Raw genomic sequence first — 19,520 nt, 5'->3', positions numbered from 1 at the left:
AAATCAACATCTCTCCCATCTGTCAGCTTTAGCTGTAACACTTGACTAGTACAATACCAAACCACGGCCGGTTGCTACGAGGAATATGTTTGTTTTAAGCATTTTTTATTGTAGTTGACTTATTTTCAGAAATGTTAAAACCCACCTGGACATTGATGCTTGCTCAGCAAATACTAGCAGTCATTTACCAGAGAGATGAGTTGAACAATGGGGTGCTATTGCTCAAAAGTGTGGCTCAGAAAGGAGAATTGGGGGGAAGGGCAGCAACAATACAGCAACATTCCCAAGGGTGACTTGCCATAAATCTGGATAGGATGATCACACCTTCTGCCCATGATTCATTGTTTGCCCCACAGGCAGGGAGAAATCTCAAAACTGCACTTACCAGTTCACAGAAGCTTTAATCTGTTCCAAATGTAGATAGGTAGATAGATAGAAATTAACACAGAAGAATAATTTTCTGGGGTGTACTTCGAATTTCACATTGCTCACTACTTGCAGCATTATGTAAATTAATGTGAATTAATGTGGCAAGTAGTAAGTCACTAGCATTCGACACATTTTTTGTCAATTCATAGGCACAGGACACCAGGAATATCATCAACTGTACAAAATATTATGTGAAATTTTCTCAGCATTCGGATGAATTATCCGCTCCAATTTCCAAAGAATAAGACTTCCAGAGGGAATTCTGGCAGGCATGTTTGCCACTGCTACACGGGTGGTTTTAAACTGAATAAGGGGGGTGGGGTGTCGAATGGGATAGTAGAGGATGGAGTTAAAGGGAAAGGGTTTCTCAAATGTGTGAGCGTAGAGACAGAGGGTTGTAAAATGAGGGTAGAAGCAAAAGGTAGCAAGGTGAAAAGTAAAAGTGGCAGGCAGACAAAACCAGGGCAAAAATCAAAAAGGGCCACTTTTCAACATAATTGTATAAGGGTTAAGAGTGTTGTAAAAACAAGCCTGAAGGCTTTGTGTCTAAATGCAAGGAGCATTCGTAATAAGGTGGATGAGTTGAATGTGCAGATAGCTATTAATGATATAGTTGGGATCACGGAGACATGGCTCCAGGATGAGCAAGGGAGCTGAACATCCAGGGATATTCAATATTCAAGAGGGATAGAGAGAAAGGAAAAGGAGGTGGAGTAGCGTTGCTGATTAGAGAGGAGATTAATGCAATGGAAAGGAAGGACATTAGTTTGGAGGATGTGGAATCGGTATGGGTAGAGCTGCGAAACACTAAGAGGCAGAAAACGCTGGTGGGTGTTGTGTACAGGCCACCTAACAGTAGTAGTGAAGTTGGAGATGGTATCAAACAGGAAATCAGAAATGCGTGCGACAAAGGCAAAACAGTTATAATGGGTGACTTCAATCTACATATAGATTGGGTGAATCAAATTGGCAGGGGTGCTGAGGAAGAGGATTTCTTGGAATGTATGCGGGATAATTATCTAAATCAACATGTAGAGGAACCAACGAGAGAGCAGGCTATTTTAGACTGGGTATTGAGTAATGAGGAAGGGTTAGTTAGCAATTTTGTTGTACGTGCCCCCTTGGGCAAGAGTGACCATAATATGGTTGAGTTCTTCATTAGGATGGAGAGTGATATTGTTAATTCAGAAACAATGGTCCTGAACTTAAAGAAAGGTAACTTTGAGGGTATGAGATGTGAATTGGCCAAGATTGACTGGCAATTAATTCTAAAAGGGTTGACGGTGGATATGCAATGGAAGACATTTAAAGACTGCATGGATGAACTACAAAAATTGTTCATTCCAGTTTGGCAAAAGAATAAATCAGGGAAGGTAGTACATCCATGGATAACAAGGGAAATCAGGGATAGTATCAAAGCGAAGGATGATGCGTACAAATTAGCCAGAAAAAGCAGCATACCGGAGGACTGGGAGAAATTCAGAGACCAGCAGAGGAGGACAAAGGGCTTAATTAGGAAAGGAAAAATAGATTATGAAAGAAAACTGGCAGGGAACATAAAAACTGACTGCAAAAGTTTTTATAGATATGTGAAAAGAAAGAGATTAGTTAAAACAAATGTAGGTCCCTTGCAGTCAGAAACAGGTGAGTTGATCATGGGGAACAAGAATATGGCGGACCAATTGAATAACTACTTTGGTTCCGTCTTCACTAAGGAAGACATAAATAATTTGCCGAAAATAGCAGGGGAACGCGGGTCAAAGGAGTTGGAGGAATTGAGTGAAATCCAGGTTAGCCGGGAAGTGGTTGGGTAAATTGAATTGATTAAAGGCCGATAAATCCCCAGGGCCAGATAGGCGGCATCCCAGAGTACTTAAGGAAGTAGCTCCAGAAATAGTGGATGCATTAGTAATAATCTTTCAAAACTCTTTAGATTCTGGAGTAGTTCCTGAGGATTGGCGGGTAGCAAACGTAACCCCACTTTTTAAGAAGGGAGGGAGAGAGAAAACGGGGAATTACAGACCAGTTAGTCTAACATTGGTAGTGGGGAAACTGCTAGCGTCAGTTATTAAAGATGGGATAGCAGCACATTTGGAAAGTGGTGAAATCATTGGACAAAGTCAGCATGGATTTACGAAAGGTAAATCATGTCTGACGAATCTTATAGAATTTTTCGAGGATGTAACTAGTAGCGTGGATAGGGGAGAACCAGTGGATGTGGTGTATCTGGACTTCCAGAAGGCTTTCGACAAGGTCCCACATAAGAGATTAGTATACAAACTTAAAGCACACGGCATTGGGGGTTCAGTATTGATGTGGATAGAGAACTGGCTGGCAAACAGGAAGCAAAGAGTAGGAGTAAACGGGTCCTTTTCACAATGGCAGGCAGGCAGTGGGGTACCGCAAGGCCGGGTGCGGGGCAGTGACTAGTGGGGTACCACAAGGCTCAGTGCTGGGACCCCAGCTATTTACAATATATATTACTGATCTGGATGAGGGAATTGAAGGCAATATCTCCAAATTTGCGGATGACACTAAAGCTGGGGGGCAGTGTTAGCTGTGAGGAGGATGCTAGGAGACTGCAAGGTGACTTGGATAGACTGGGTGAGTGGGCAAATGTTTGGCAGATGCAGTATAATGTGGATAAATGTGAGGTTATCCATTTTGGTGGCAAAAACAGGAAAGCAGACTATTATCTAAATGGTGGCCGACTAGGAAAAGGGGAGATGCAGCGAGACCTGGGTGTCATGGTACACTAGTCATTGAAAGTAGGCATGCAGGTGCAGCAGGCAGTGAAGAAAGCGAATGGTATGTTAGCTTTCATAGCAAAAGGATTTGAGTATAGGAGCAGGGAGGTTCTACTGCAGTTGTACAGGGTCTTGGTGAGACCGCACCTGGAGTATTGCGTACAGTTTTGGTCCCCAAATCTGAGGAAGGACATTCTTGCCATAGAGGGAGTGCAGAGAAGGTTCACCAGACTGATTCCTGGGATGTCAGGACTGTCTTATGAAGAAAGACTGGATAGACTTGGTTTATACTCTCTAGAATTTGGGAGATTGAGAGGGGATCTTATAGAAACTTACAAAATTCTTAAGGGGTTGGACAGGCTAGATGCAGGAAGATTGCTCCCGATGTTGGGGAAGTCCAGGACAAGGGGTCACAGCTTAAGGATAAGGGGGAAATCCTTTAAAACCGAGATGAGAAGAACTTTTTCACACAGAGAGTGATGAATCTCTGGAACTCTCTGCCACAGAGGGTAGTCGAGGCCAGTTCGTTGGCTATATTTAAGAGGGAGTTAGATGTGGCCCTTGTGGCTAAAGGGATCAGAGGCTATGGAGAGAAGGCAGGTACGGGATACTGAGTTGGATGATCAGCCCTGATCATATTGAATGGCGGTGCAGGCTCGAGGGGCCGAATGGCCTACTCCTGCACCTAATTTCTATGTTTCTATGAATCCGGTCTTGTACACTATTTGATTAAAAAGGACAAATTTTTGGGGACTAATTTGTTGGCCAGACGTTTTAATGCTTTGGAAGAATAAGATTAAAATAGCTGAAAAGCATTGTTCATTCAAAGATAAGTTTTTATCTTATGAAATGTTCCTGAATTTGAAGTCATTTACTCTCTCTTAGCCAGCATCATTAACATCTAGCTATTAATAATTTGTATGTTTCCATTTGTTGAATTATACAGGTGTGCAATATGGCAATGTCTATGTCGTTTAACAAATCTAAATTTATTATTTTATAATGTACTTCAAAATGACATACCTAAAGTACATTGTATACTGTGACATTTTAGGTAAAGTATGAAATAATACAATCTGACTTTGTTATTCCCTTATTTTTGTACTCATTGCAATTTAAACAAGTGACATAATAACATAAAAGAATAAATAATATCACTGGCAAAGGAACATCAAGCTGCTAGCTTTCAGACTTCGTTTCTGTACTGAAAATATTGTATATTGTTTGTGAATGTGAATGCTTTTTAAGGAAAAAGAAAGCCCAATTCTTTGATCAAATTTCATCACAAATATAATCCATAGGGGAAAAATCTGTAGATATGAAGCATGCTTTAATTTCTTTCTTTAAGTTGCTATAGTACCTAAACTAGTATCCATGAAGATTAGTAATAATGGAATTATACTTTAAAGTGTAGAGAATGAGAAACATTTTGTATAATTTGTTTCTTAATGTTACAGCAATTGTTCAACTGCCAAGCACTCCGCAAACTAAGTATTCCAGACAATGATCTTTCTAATCTGCCCACCAACATTGCCAGCTTGGTGAACCTACGAGAATTAGACATCAGCAAAAATGGTAAGAATAAAACATTTATTTTCACACTGTTTTACTTTTAATATGCCACATCTGTAATGGACACCTGTTCATGACAATTTGCCTGCCAAATGCTAGTTATATTCCATTACGTCACGTACTGTGTTCCTTTTAATTCAATGTAAGCTTTGTAAACTGTGTTCCTTTTAATTCAATGTATCAACAATTTATCCTGAGTGATTAACCACAGAACTTTAATAACTGAGGGGCTTTAGTTTTGACATTTGATAATGGTAAGGGATTGAAATTATTGTTTTTTTTAAGAACCATGGCGGGTAAGGGATTAAAATTATTATGGGTGTTTTAAGAACCATGGCACTGAGTAGAGCTTAACTAACCAAACACAGCCCGAGTATTCAACCTGGGAATTCCTTTGTTTATGGAGTGAAGAGTAGATCTGTCCATTAAATACTCTGAGTTGATATGAAGTAATGATTTGGCTACCCCTAGAAAATTGCAAAACAATGTAGAAATCTCATATGCTTCCATATATTCCTTTATGCATGAATATTTAGAGGCTCAGTTTGGAAGGAAAACCAACAAATACAGTGGAAGTGTCATATTTCATTCCTATCATGCAGAATTGCTCTGTTCATTTATTATGATTTTTATCTGAAACCCTCTGCCTAATACTCTATCCACTTACCCTCAAATGATTTCCCATCTTTGAGCATATAGAGTGATAGAGTCGTACAGCACGGACACTGGCTCTTTTGCTCCACTTTTCCATGTGAACCAAGATGTTCCATCGAAGCTAGTAGCATTTTGCCATAAATCTCTAAACTTTCCCTATTCATGTATCTGTTCCAATATCTTTAAATGTTGTTATTGTGGCTGCCTCAAATGCTTCATCTGGCATTTAATAGAAAGATTAAACGAGAACTTACCGTTTGAAGTTTGATCTTTATTTTATGAGAAGTTGAAGTGAGGGACTACGTGAAGAACCCGCCAGCCCGCATGCGCGTCAATCTTCAAAGCAACTGTATGAAACCACAGACCACTTGCACAAACTTAAATTATAGAAAGATTAATAACGTTTGTCTTACCGAATGACCTTTATGAGATTCAGGGTTGGGAGTGGCGGGCACGTAGTCCCTCACTTCAACTTCTCATAAAATAAAGATCAAACTTCAAATGGTAAGTTCTCGTTTAATCTTTCTATTTTATATCAAAGTCTCGTGAGAGACTACGTGAAGCCTTCGAAGCTCTGTGGTTTCATGCAGTAAACCAATCTGTGTGTGAAACACTTAAACAGATAAACCATAAATGGTAGAAAAGACATGGGCTATTAACAACATGATGCTAACTTACATACATGTACATTGCCCTTAATCGTACCACAGTCCCAAATGCCTTTGGGTTAGCCAATAGCTCATGCAACACTGTTCAGAACTCTATCTACAACCATCCAGACATGTTCGACGAAATGTTATAACTTCTGAAAGTGCGCTTATCTGAGCCTCCTGCTGTTGCAAGAAGATGATCCAAGAGGAAATTCCATTCTATTGGTTGCTAATGAGCCAGCCCCCCTGGAAGAGTGAGACTTGAAATTATTTGAATTCACACCCGCTATTAGCTGCTTACACTCTATTCATGTTGAGATAGTCTGCACCAGCAAACTCTTGAGAAACTATTAAATAACAATGAAGAAACTATCCTTCATTTCATAGGTACTAGTAAGCTCAGTGTACCTGTATACATAATAAACACCTCCAATCTCCGATCTGGTGGGTATGCTGTCAACTCCAAATTGTACCCAGCCATGCCAGTTTTGCTTTATGGGATAATTCCCATAACAAGCTACCCTCATGTCAGATATGACCCAGAGATCCAGCCGGAGATCGAGTAAAGACTGTGTTCTTTGTACTGAATACAGCTGTTAAAAGCATAATTAACTTAAAAGATACTGCTTCAACATTAGGAATCCAGTAGATGACTATCTGCATAATAATTTTTACTGATATACATTCCACATTACTATGAGTCTAGGCTTTAGAGTGTTCATATAAAAGACACCTTGCATAACATTAATCAACAGTAGGTGAACAACCAATCATTTATTGTCCCACTTATAGTACAAGAGAGAATGACAAAGCAGCACGAGTAGTGTCAATTGTGCTATAACATAATCGCTTCTGTAAGCCCCAACTGAAAGAACCACAAACCTCTGCTACTTCTGTTTAAAAGTAGCTCACATGTGTATCTTCCCAAACTTCCCATACAACCGTGCAGAGCTAGCTGCACGAGAAATAGACTGAACTAGCCACCACTCCTGACTTCAAGTAAGTAGGAGCTTCTTTCAGCCGCCTTTTACAATGGACGCCCTGAATGAGTAGGCCAAATTGGCACTATTAAAATCATCTTAAATATTGTAAGAGGAATCTACTGATAAAAAAAAACCCCTGAGTGTTATCAGCTACAAAAGCACGTTGTCTATAAACTCCATGACACAATGCCCTTTTGATCTCAGTAGGGCAGCATTAACTTTGCAGAGCTGGCTATACTGAAGATTAAGAGGGATCCTTTAGATGAACTTTTTTGGCCCTGGTGTGGCTGCCAAAGGGATCAGGGGGTATTTAAGAGGGAGTTAGGAGTGGCTAAGGGGATCAGGTACGAAGGAGGTACTGATACTGAGTTGGATGATCAGCCATGATCATATTGAATGGCGGTGCAGGCTCGAAGGGCCGAATGGCCTACTCCTGCACCTAATTTCTATGTTTCTATGTTTCTAACCCCTAGGTACAGCCTAGAATTTCCACCACTGGCTTTGTCATCAAAAACACCAGATATATCTGTGCCTCTCATGTACAGATATGGAAAAGTATGTATCTTCAAGATTGATTGAGGCCCTAAATCCTCTGAATCAGCTAAATTGCTGAATGACAATTATCCATCTTAACCTGGTTAACCAAACACATGACTAGCCAAATCCTAACCTGATTTGGCCTGCTCCACTTTTCTTCAACCTTGAGAAAATATTAGAAATATACCCCTCTTGTTCTTGGGCAGACTACTCATCCTTTGTGAGATGTCTCTGTTTCCACTTGGATAGCCATAGTTTCCTCTATTGACCATAAGGAAGGAAATTTTGGCTTCCCTTGCCACGGAGGAATAATCAACCAGAAACTGAATCTTTTAATCGGTTATGATTTGTAAGCTGGAAAAATTCCGGAGGTTATCTGTCCCCACCTGTTTGTGGAAACCCCGACTTGAATATCGACAGCAGCTCTCATGTGACTAATGTAATAACATTTGCATACTCAAACCACCTCCAGCTCATTGTTGCTTTGCTGTCCCTGACGAGACAGACGATGACTGAAGATGAGATCAAGGCAGTTTCTGAGAAAGCACTTGCTATAAAATCCACCAAGAAGATCCTTGGCCTCAGACAGAAGATTGACAGTCAGCTGATCCTAGACTTTGCTCTGTCCCTTTGCACAGACATCATGACCCGCTGGGGACAGTACTGAGTATGAAGAGAGCACAGCAACCATGGTGAGCGCTGAACTTGCGGATGAAAACCCTCTGGCTTTGATAGAAGTGTAGGCCTGGTGCTCCAACCAGCCTCCGTGGAGCGATATTTGCCACTTACTAGATAGAGGAGAAAAGTATGCAGGTAAACGGAAGTCTACCCCCAAAAGGTGTATAAAACACCCACTGCACCCTCTTTCTCTTGAGAAATTTTAGCATAAATTGGATAGGCCTCAGGCCTATACATCCTTTTTAATTTTTTTTTTATTTTTTTTTTATTAGAAGCAATGTACATCCATCTCAATCATGATATGCAACATAATACATTTCGTGTACAACTTCTTTTTTTAAAACTTTAACCAATATTAGAAAAAGAGAAAAGAGAAAGAAGAGTAGAATGAGGATAGTAGTGGAGTGTAGTCCGCAATAGTTGGCGTTAAATGAATGATGATGGTTAAGTAAACTTGCGTGCTTGAAAGTGAGAAAAAGAAAACAAAAAAACAAAACACAAAAAAAAACAAGGGCCCCAAAGAGAAGAGGGACTTGAGAAAAGAAAATAAATAAGTAGAGAATCCAAAGAAGAGAATCCAAACAAAAAAGAAAGGGAATGTGCCTAAATCATAACAATTCACACCCATCACCCAGTTCTAAAACAATTACTTTCCAGGGTTGTGTTGCACCATATAGGCCTATACCATCCTAACCAAATTGAGTTTAGACTGCGTATAACACAGAAAACCCTCTACTGACCTTGCACAAGGCAAATCTGTCCCTGAGAAATCTCAAAAATTTCTGGGGTTAAAGCCTTTCGACTTTAATTTTGCCTCAACTGATGGCATTAATCTACAACCTCCAGTGTCTGACCGAATCAGAACATGCATCAGATCCTTATGCAACTAGAATTGAAGCGTATCATCCGCTTGGTGAGGGAATACGAGTTCCCTGTCAACTCCTCACAATCAAAGTCACCCTCAGAGTGAAAAATATCATAATGCAACCCTGAACCAGGAATTGCTGCCGCAGTCCTCTGCCTGGAACGACCTATCTCAGTCGCCAGAGAGCGCAACACATTCTCTTCATCTAGGTGAGTGCGATGGCCCTGGGCCCAACAAAGGCCTCTGGCTAGATCTGAATTGAGTAAGCCTGGTGTTCCAACCAGCCTCAGAGCAGCGATTCCTGCCATTAGTTTATATATAGGGGTGATATGCCCGCCGGGAATACTGGAACCCTACCCACATAGGATGGTTCTACCACCTCCGCAGCTGCCTCAAATTCTCCCTGCAAGTCTTAAACATGCTAATGTAAGTCCTCTCTGAAGAGATACATTGCAGGCTGCATGTTACTGGCTCTGCATAAATGAGCACATTTTTAGTAATTACCTCAGGCCTTATAGCATTTTGCAAAGGCAATTTAGCTCCAACTGTATATTACATAGAAGTTTTAAAGCATCTTCTGCATTACCGAGAGCTAAACCCATCTACTGCCCTCGCAAAGGCTGAAATTACATCAGTTAATAGTCTTTGGATACGCTGAAATTTTCATTCTTGTCCACGTATCACCACTGAGATATCCAAATGGTGAGATTGACTTTTGGAACATCCAAAGTCTGGCAGTTCATCTGGACTGGTATATTTCCTAGGCATATCCAGCATCTACCCCTCCTTAGCTGATGAGGTGAAATCACTGATGCTCTTAGCCAGATCTCCTCCAGTGATCTCCTACCCCCAAAGGGATGGCAATTTATGTGACAAGAGCTGGAACTCCTTCATGATGAAACTGAAGCATATCCCCCATAAGTTCAGGGGATTCAAATTCCTTGTCGATATCCCCATAGTCGTAGTTACCTGAGTAATAATCTCCAGCACTCCCCTCTATTGAGCGGGAGATATAATAATGCAACCCTGAACCAGGTGTTGCTTTCCCTCTTCTGAGTGGAAGTTATTATCACGCTACCTGAGCCAGGATTGCTTCCCCTCTCTGAGCGTGGAATATTGTAACGCAACTCTGAGCCAGGTATTGCTTCCCCTCTTCTGAGCGGGAGATATGTAACGCAACCCTGAGCCAGGTGTTGCTTCCACAGGCAACTGACTAGAGCAGCCTGTAAGTGTCTCCTGAGCCAGGAGCACAATTCTATTATATATTCACTTGACAGGTCGCTCCTGCTAGTGACTCCGATTCCGACGTAGCTCCCTTCTGGAGTCTCAACGGAGTCTAGAGGGGAGGAATATAACGCAACCCTGAGCCAGGTGTTGCTTCCTACAGGCATCTGGCTGGCTCCTTTTTTGAGCCTCAAGGGAGATGTCGACCAGTCGCCTGCTACTTTGGAGCCCCAACACCAGCCGCCTGCTCCCTCTCGGAGCCTCAATGGCAGTAGTTGCACCGGGCGAATCGTCAGCCTATTGAATGCAGCCACATGCTCCTTTATGGAGCTCCTTGGCGGTGGCTACACCGGCCGAGCCGTCAGCCTATTGAATGCAGCCGCTTGCTCCTTTTCGGAGCCTCCACGGCGGTAGCTGCACAAGCTGTGCCTATTTTCGGAGCCCGTTCCTGAAACAAAAAAACCCTTACCTGCCGGAGCAGTTTCGAACTGCTCCGAATCCCACGCCATGCGTCGACGTATTGACGCGCATGCGGGCTGGCGGGTTCTTCACGTAGTCTCCCACGATACTTCGATATAAAATTCCATATACACACCACCCTCTGTGAAAAAATAAAATCTTTCCCCTCTCACCTGAAATCTCTTGATTTCCCATACTCTGGTAAAAAGACTGCATTCACCCTATCCCCATCGTGGTTTTATACACTAATGCTCCTGTCCCACTTAGGAAACCTGAACGGAAACCTATGGAGACTTTGCGCCCGACCCAAGGTTTCTGTGCGGTTCCCGGAGGTTTTTGTCACTCCCTAATGATCGAAAGTGGTTTCCGCTTCTTCTATGTTCCGGCGATTACTTCAGAGAATTCAAAACCGGCTGCGACTAAAAATAGCTTGCCTTTTTAAAAATAGGTAATTTTTTAGTCGATGCCGGTTGCGATACTAGTTGAAGGTGGTTGCCGGAGGTTGCAGGTAGTGGAAGGTAAGACCTTTTTTTCACCCAGTTTTATTCCACCAGGGAGGTGTCTGTGGCTTCACTGGCCTGGAAATAAGATCATTTGTTAATCACTAAACTGTGGCAGATTGAGCCATGCATTCCATTTTGGAATTGCAAGATTTCATGAAGATATTGGAAGGTGGGGGGGTGGGGGGAGGGGGGGAGGAGGAGGAGAGTGATTTATACCAAGTGTGAACAAGTTGATTTTTCTGCCATAATAGATTGAAGTATAGTGTAAAGTATTACATTAATGATTGTGTTGATCCATATTTTAGGACTGTTGTAGAGTTTCCAGCCAGGATTATTGTTCAGCTAGCACTGGAAGAGAACTAGCATTGAGGTATAATTTGTGCTAAGTATAGAATCATTTTAAGATTTAAGAATGTCTATAAATGCTGTTCTGATATTTTGTTCTTAATCACCATACCATCTCAAAATATTGTTACCTTAATCACTACAAATCAACCAGATCTGCATCAGACTTTGGCATGTATCCCAATACCATTTTGAAATAATACCTGCTTATTAGCAGAATGAAATATTGATGCCCCAATGATACGAACAAAAAATGTAGGTGCTGAAAATTTGAAACAGAAATTGCTGGAAGCACTCAGCAGGTCAGGTGGCATTTGTGGAAAGAAAAATAGAATTAATGTTTCAGGTTGAAGATTTTTTGTTCTGTTTTTATTATTGGAACCAAAATTTTAAATGATAATGGAAGAGCAATAACCAGCAATAACTCACCCACTTCACCCTGGCGTATCTGTGGCTAGATGACACACCCCAGAAGGTCTTGGGTTTCGATACTTGACTATGCTGAATTAACTAATTATCGCTGCAGTAACAGTAAAGAGCAGATTCTTCTGGGTTTGGTGGGGGAAAATCAGCAGCAAGTACTGCGGTTGATCACTAGCAGTTGATGTTTGAACATGTATGAATAGCAGTTCAAAACTGGGCATTCATTCAGTAGCAGAAGAATTGTAATCTTCCACTTCCCCAGTTCCTTTCCACATATCCCTCCCTCTAGTTTTCCATTTCACTCATCTTCTCTCCTGTCTGACACCCTCTTGTCTCCTTTTCTAGGCTCTGGGCTTTGACTACCTATTCGTCAATTAAAAAGCACCCTCACCTATATACATTTATCATTTCCCAGGCTTTGTCCCATAGAACATAGAACAGTACAGCACAGCACAGGAACAGGCCTTTTGCTCCAAAATGTCTGTGCCGAACATGATGCCAAGAACAACTCTTATCTGCCTGTACATTACTCATACCTCTATTCATCGCATTTTCATGCGCCAATCCAAAAATCTCTTAAATGGCACAATTATGTCTGCTTCCACCGCCATCTCTGGAAACGGGTTCCAGGCACTCACCATCCTCTGTAAATGATTTGCCTCACAAATCTCCTTTAAGCTTTACTCCTCTCACCTTAAAGCTATACTCTCTAGTATTTTGTATTCCATCCTGGGAAAAAGTTTCGGACTGTCTACACCCTATCTATGCCTCATAATTTTCTATACTTCTCTCAGGTCTCCCCGCAATATCTGGCGATCCAGAGAAAACAATCAAAGTCTGTCCAACAATATCCTGTAGCTAATATATCCCCTTATAAAAGTATCATACTGGTAAACTTCCATTGCATCCTATCAGAAGCCTCCCAGCACTTCATGTATTTAATTTAGTTTAGTTTAGAGAGAGAGCGTGGAAACAGAGGTCCTTCAGCCCACCAAGTCCGTGCTGACCAGTGATCACCCATACACTAGTGGTATTCTACACACCAGGGACAATTTACAGAAGCCAATTATCCTACAAACCAGCATATCTTTGGGATGTGAGAGGAAACCAGAGCACCCAGAGAAAACCCAAGCGGTCGCAGTGAGAACATGCAAACTCCGCACAGACAGCACCCAAGGCTAGGATCAAACCCGGATATCTGGCACTGTGATGCAGCCCTTCTACTGCTGCACTACTGTGCCGCCCTGGAGCAACCAGAACTGCAGGCTAATCAATATCCTATAAAGCTGCATCAAACAACAGAGGTCTCCACTGGTCACAGACCTCCAGCCTGAATATTGTTCTTCCACCACAACCCTCTGTCTTTTATCAGTTCTGAATCCATATGACCAAGTCACTGTTAATCCTGTGCATCTTGATCTTTTGGATCAGCCTACCTGATCATCAAATGCCTTAGGAAAGTCAGTGTACATAACATCCACTGCCCTTCCTCATCGATCACCTTCGTTACCGCCTCGAAAAAACTCGATCAAATTAGTAAGGCAGCACTTGCTTTGTACAAAGCTATGCTGATTGTCCCTAATTAACCAATTATCTTCCAAATACGAGCACGTCCTGTCCCAAAGAATTATCTCCAATAGCTTCCCCATCACTGATGTGAGGTTATCATTTGACCAAGCTATAATTCCCTGATTCTCTCTACTTCCCTTCTAAAGGGCCTGTTCCACTTTCACAACCTAATTCACGACCTCTACAGAGTTTCCCCATGACTCATACTCACAGCATGGTCGTCACGAGGTCGTAGGAGGTCGTAGGTAGGTCGAAGCAGGTCGTAGGTACTTGTGGCATCAAGTAGGTCGGGGCGTTTTTTCAACATGATGAAAAATGTTCACGAGTAAAAAAGGTCGTGAATTAAGTCGTGAAAGTAGGACAGGCCCTTAAAGGAAAGGAACAGCATTAGCTCTGCTCTGTGCCTCTGGGACCTCGGATGTGCAAGAGAAGATCTTTGTCAAGGCTTCTGCATTCTCCTCTCTTGTAATATAATAACTTGGGATAAATTCCATCAGAACCTTGGAATTTATCTGTTTAATGCTCTTCAAGATTCCCAACACCGCCTCCTTCTTAAACTGCCCTTGCATATTGATATTCTCTACACTGATCTTACGCTCCTCCATGCCCTTCTCCTTGGTGAAAACAGGTGCAAAGTATTTGTTCAGTACCTCATTTACATTCCTTAACTTGAAGCACTAATTCCTTGAGCAGGCCTACCATCCACCTGGTTACCCTCTGTTATTAATGTAGGTATAAAAATCCGTGGGATTTTCTTTAATCTGACTCGCCAAAGCAATTTTGTGGCCCCTTTTGGCCGTTCTAATTACCCGCTTGAGCTCTTTCCTTGCTCCTTTAATATTCCCCACATGCTCTGTTTGATTCCATCCTCTTAAACCTTGCATATACTTCCTTTTTCTTTTTTTTCTTTCTATTTGTTTATTTATTTATTTATTTATTTATTGTGTTTTTGTACAATAGGTTCAGGAGTAGGCCATTTGGCCCTTCGAGCCAACACCGCCATTCAATGTGATGATGGCTGATCATCCCCAATCAGTATCCCGTTCCTGTCTTCTCCCCATATCCCCTGACTCCGCTATCTTTAAGAGCCCTACCAGCTCTCTCTTGAAAGTATCCAGAGATCCGGCCTCCACTACCCTCTGAGGTAGAGGATTCCACACTCACAACTCTCTGTGTGAAAAAGTGTTTCCTCGTCACCATTCTAAATGGCTTACCCTTATTTATTTTTGTCCACATTTTTTGATGAGTTTCCCTTACTTTGACATCCATATCCCTCCTTGTAACTGTAACATGCCACTCCTGAACTTTGATCAACTGGCCCTTCATCCAGTCTCAAATGTCGGATGTGCACTTGCTCAATAACAATTGCTCCCAGTGTTCCCTTCGAGATACTGAAATTAGGTGCAGGAGTATGCCATTCGGCCCTTTGAGCCTGCACCGCCATTCAATATAATCATGGCTGATCATCCAACTCAGTATCCCGTTCCCTTAGCCACAAGGGCCACATCTAACTCCCTCTTAAATATAGCCAATGATCTGGCCTCAACTACTCTCTGTGGCAGAGAGTTCCAGAGATTCACCACTCTCTGTGTGAAAAAAGTTTTTCTCATCTCGGTTTTAAAGGATTTCCCCCTTATCCCTAAGCTGTGACCCCTTGTCCTGGACTTCCCCAACATTGGGAACAATCCTCCTGCATCTAGCCTGTCCAACCCCTTAAGAATTTTGTAAGTTTCTATAAGATCCCCTCTCAATCTCCTAAATTCTAGAGAGTATAAACCAAGTCTATCCAGTCTTTTTTCATAAGACAGTCCTGACATCCCAGGAATCAGTCTGGTGAACATTCTCTGCACTCCCTCTATGGCAATAATGTCCTTCCTCAGATTTGGAGACCAAAACTGTACGCAATACTCCAGGTGTGGTCTCACCAAGACCCTGTACAACTGCAGTAAAACCTCCCTGCTCCTATACTCAAATCCTTTTGCTATGAAAGCTAACATACCATTCGCTTTCTTCACTGTCTTCTGCACCTGCATGCCTACTTTCAATGACTGGTGTACCATGACACCCAGGTCTCGCTGCATCTCCCCTTTTCCTAATCGGCCACCATTTAGATAATAGTCTGCTTTCCTGTTTTTTTTGCCACCAAAATGGATAACCTCACATTTATCCACATTATACTGCATCTGCCAAACATTTGCCCACTCACCCAGCCTATCCAAGTCACCTTGCAGTCTCCTAGCATCCTCCTCACAGCTAACACTGCCCCCCCAGCTTAGTGTCATCCGCAAACTTGGAGATATTGCCTTCAATTCCCTCATCCAGATCATTAATATATATTGTAAATAGCTGGGGTCCCAGCACTGAGCCTTGCGGTACCCCACTAGTCACTGCCCGCCATTGTGAAAAGGACCCGTTTACTCCTACTCTTTGCTTCCTGTTTGCCAGCCAGTTCTCTATCCACATTGATACTGAACCCCCAATAGTTTGTATACTAATCTTGCATATTGATTTAAGTTTGTATACTAATCTCTTATGTGGGACCTTGTCGAAAGCCTTCTGGAAGTCTAGATACACCACATCCACTGGTTCTCCCCTATCCACGCTACTAGTTACATCCTCGAAAAATTCTATAAGATTCGTCAGACATGATTTACCTTTCGTAAATCCATGCTGACTTTGTCCAATGATTTCACCACTTTCCAAATGTGCTGCTATCCCATCTTTAATAACTGACTCTAGCAGTTTCCCCACTACCAATTTTAGACTAACTGGTCTGTAATTCCCTGTTTTCTCTCTCCCTCCCTTCTTAAAAAGTGGGGTTACGTTTGCTACCCGCCAATCCTCAGGAACTACTCCAGAATCTAAAGAGTTTTGAAAGATTATTACTAATGCATCCACTATTTCTGGAGCTACTTCCTTAAGTACTCTGGGATGCAGCCTATCTGACCCTGGGGATTTATCGGCCTTTAATCAATTCAATTTACCCAACACCACTTCCCGACTAACCCGGATTTCACTCAATTCCTCCAACTCCTTTGACCAGCGGTCCCCTGCTATTTCCGGCAAATTATTTATGTCTTCCTTAGTGAAGACGGAACCAAAGTAGTTATTCAATTGGTCCGCCATATCCTTGTCCCCATGATCAACTCACCTGTTTCTGACTGCAAGGGACCTACATTTGTTTTAACTAATCTCTTTCTTTTCACATATCTATAAAAACTTTTGCAGTCAGTTTTTATGTTCCCTGCCAGTTTTCTTTCATAATCTATTTTTCCTTTCCTAATTAAGCCCTTTGTCCTCCTCTGCTGGTCTCTGAATTTCTCCCAGTCCTCTGGTATGCTGCTTTTTCTGGCTAATTTGTACGCATCATCCTTCGCTTTGATACTATCCCTGATTTCCCTTGTTATCCACGGATGCACTACCTTCCCTGATTTATTCTTTTGCCAAACTGGGATGAACAATTTTTGTAGTTCATCCATGCAGTCTTTAAATGTCTTCCATTGCATATCCACTGTCAACCCTTTTAGAATTAATTGCCAGTCAATCTTGGCCAATTCACATCTCATACCATCAAAGTTACCTTTCTTTAAGTTCAGAACCATTGTTTCTGAATTAACAATGTCACTCTCCATCCTAATGAAGAACTCAACCATATTATGGTCATTCGTACCCAAGGGGGCACGTACAACAAGACTGCTAACTAACCCTTCCTCATTACTCAATACCCAGTCTAAAATAGCCTGCTCTCTCGTTGGTTCCTCTACATGTTGATTTAGATAACTATCCCGCATACATTCCAAGAAATCCTCTTCCTCAGCACCCCTGCCAATTTGATTCACCCAATCTATATGTAGATTGAAGTCACCCATTATAACTGTTTTGCCTTTGTCGCACGCATTTCTAATTTCCTGTTTGACTTAAAGTGTATAGAGTTGTGATGATCTGGCGCTCCCTGTCCTGCCCGCACCTCTTTTCCAGCTTTCTCCAACCAGTATGAGGATCAGTCCTGACCTGAAACATCACCTATCCATGTCCTCCAGAAATGCTGCCTGACTCATTGAGTTACTCCAGCACATTGTATTTTATTCAGTATTCCATAATCAAAGGAACAAATCTGTGTTCTGCCACATCCAGTCCCATTAAAAAGTTAAAAATTAAAAAGAGGACAGGACCCTTTAAAGCCAAGCATTCAAAGCTGATTTGTTGCATGTCCCTAAAGACAGATAAGTAAGCCCAAATGCCATGAATTGATGAATAAATTTGCTCTATTATTGGGGCAAACAAGAGGATGACTGCTGTTGTTCCATTCCATTCGCAACTTCTCATATTATAGAATGATTGTTCATGCACCGCCTTCAGTAATGGGCTGATAATTGTCATGCAACATTGATACCACACAAGAGCTGAGCATTAACCATGTGAAGAAAGAAAGAATCTTGCAACTTTCTCTTGACCTTCAACAATATTTCCATGATGAAGTCTTCAAATATCAGTATCTGCATGTGTGTGGGTGTCCAGAAACTTAACAGGACCAATGGCATTCCCATAATTTAATCCCCCCCCATCAACAAATCTGGGGCTACTGTAGACCAGCAATTGAACTGGAGTAACCATAAACACAATTGGTAACAAGAACAGGTCAGAGGCTAGGAAGCCTGCAGCAAGTCACTCGCCTCCTCGTAAAAAGGAACTGCAGATGTTAGTTTATTCCAAAGATAGACACAATATCCTGAAGTAACTCAGCGGGTCAAGCAGCATCTGTGGAGAAAATGGATAGGTGATGTTTTGGGCTAGATGAAGCAATCAAATGCTGACTCAGTCTGTAAAACCCATACCACTTGAATTTAATAAATACCTTGGAAACTAGAAACGGTAAAGAGTATCCTATAGCAACTGACTCCACTCTTCGGAATTTACCCATTTAGAAGATTAATCTACATCCTAGAACTCCCCCATCCAAAGGCACTGTGGTAACACATTCACAAAAAGGGAATATGGAAGCTTGATTAGGCAGCCTGCATCTTCCCAATGTTAATTAAGAATGGGAAATAAATGTTGGCTGCCAGTGGTACACTCATTCAATCAGAAAAATCAGCGGTTTCAATATTGGCTGTGATGATATATGGGGTAAATGCATTGGCCCACAAATGAACAGTCTAGGCCTCCATTTGTTGATAATATCAGAGGAAGAGGAGGAACATAGAATGGTAAATTGTAAAAAAGCCTAAAAAATTACTCTATGCTTTTGAATTATCTTTTTGATATTAGGACTAACAGCATGAAATATTTTGGAACATGCAAAGTTATTAATATTGGAACATATTCCAATCTTGCGGATATTGTACATCCTTTATAAACAATGTTTTCCCATTAAGAGAATAATAATTTTTTTTTTTCCTGCAGGTGTCCAAGATTTTCCAGAAACCATTAAATGCTGTAAATACTTAGCGGTCATTGAAGCCAGTGTTAATCCCATTTCCAAGTGAGTTAATAGCTCCCCTTCTTGGATTGAAGCAAAAAGATGTGCAACTTTTTCATAAAAATCAAAATGTGGCAAAATATCTTTTCATATTATCGCACAATCAAATGTTCACTGGTGCTGGATATAAGCGGAAATACAGGGCAAAGTTGACAGCAAAATATTGACCTGATTAGGGAACTGACTGAATGCAAGAATATGAAAAATTTGTGATGATCCAAGTTTCACTTAATTTGACATCCTTATCCCTGCTTGTAACTGGAACATGCCAGTCCTGAACTTTGATCAACTGGCCCTTCAGCAAGTCCCAAATGTTGGATGTGCACTTGCCCAATAACAACTGCTCCCAGTGTACCTTTCTGAGATACTGCCTAATAACATTGTAATTTGTCTTTCTCCTATT

The 19,520-nt window shown here is 41.6% G+C and overlaps 1 protein-coding gene across 4 annotated transcripts in view; it reads left to right on the top strand.

The window, feature by feature from the left end:
- The window catches only part of lrrc7 (leucine rich repeat containing 7), a 368,217-nt gene that overhangs the window by 219,456 nt on the left and 129,241 nt on the right, over nucleotides 1-19,520 (top strand). For all 4 annotated transcript variants that reach the window (XM_055641900.1, XM_055641899.1, XM_055641901.1 and 1 more), the window contains 2 exons: nucleotides 4,634-4,751; nucleotides 19,042-19,120. In XM_055641900.1, coding sequence (XP_055497875.1) covers nucleotides 4,634-4,751; nucleotides 19,042-19,120 — 197 coding nt within the window. The remainder of the gene's footprint in view (nucleotides 1-4,633; nucleotides 4,752-19,041; nucleotides 19,121-19,520) is intronic.

This window comes from Leucoraja erinacea, chromosome 10 (genome assembly GCF_028641065.1).
Source record: "Leucoraja erinacea ecotype New England chromosome 10, Leri_hhj_1, whole genome shotgun sequence".
NCBI lineage: Eukaryota > Metazoa > Chordata > Chondrichthyes > Rajiformes > Rajidae > Leucoraja > Leucoraja erinaceus.
This window is presented reverse-complemented; position numbering and strand designations above follow the sequence as displayed.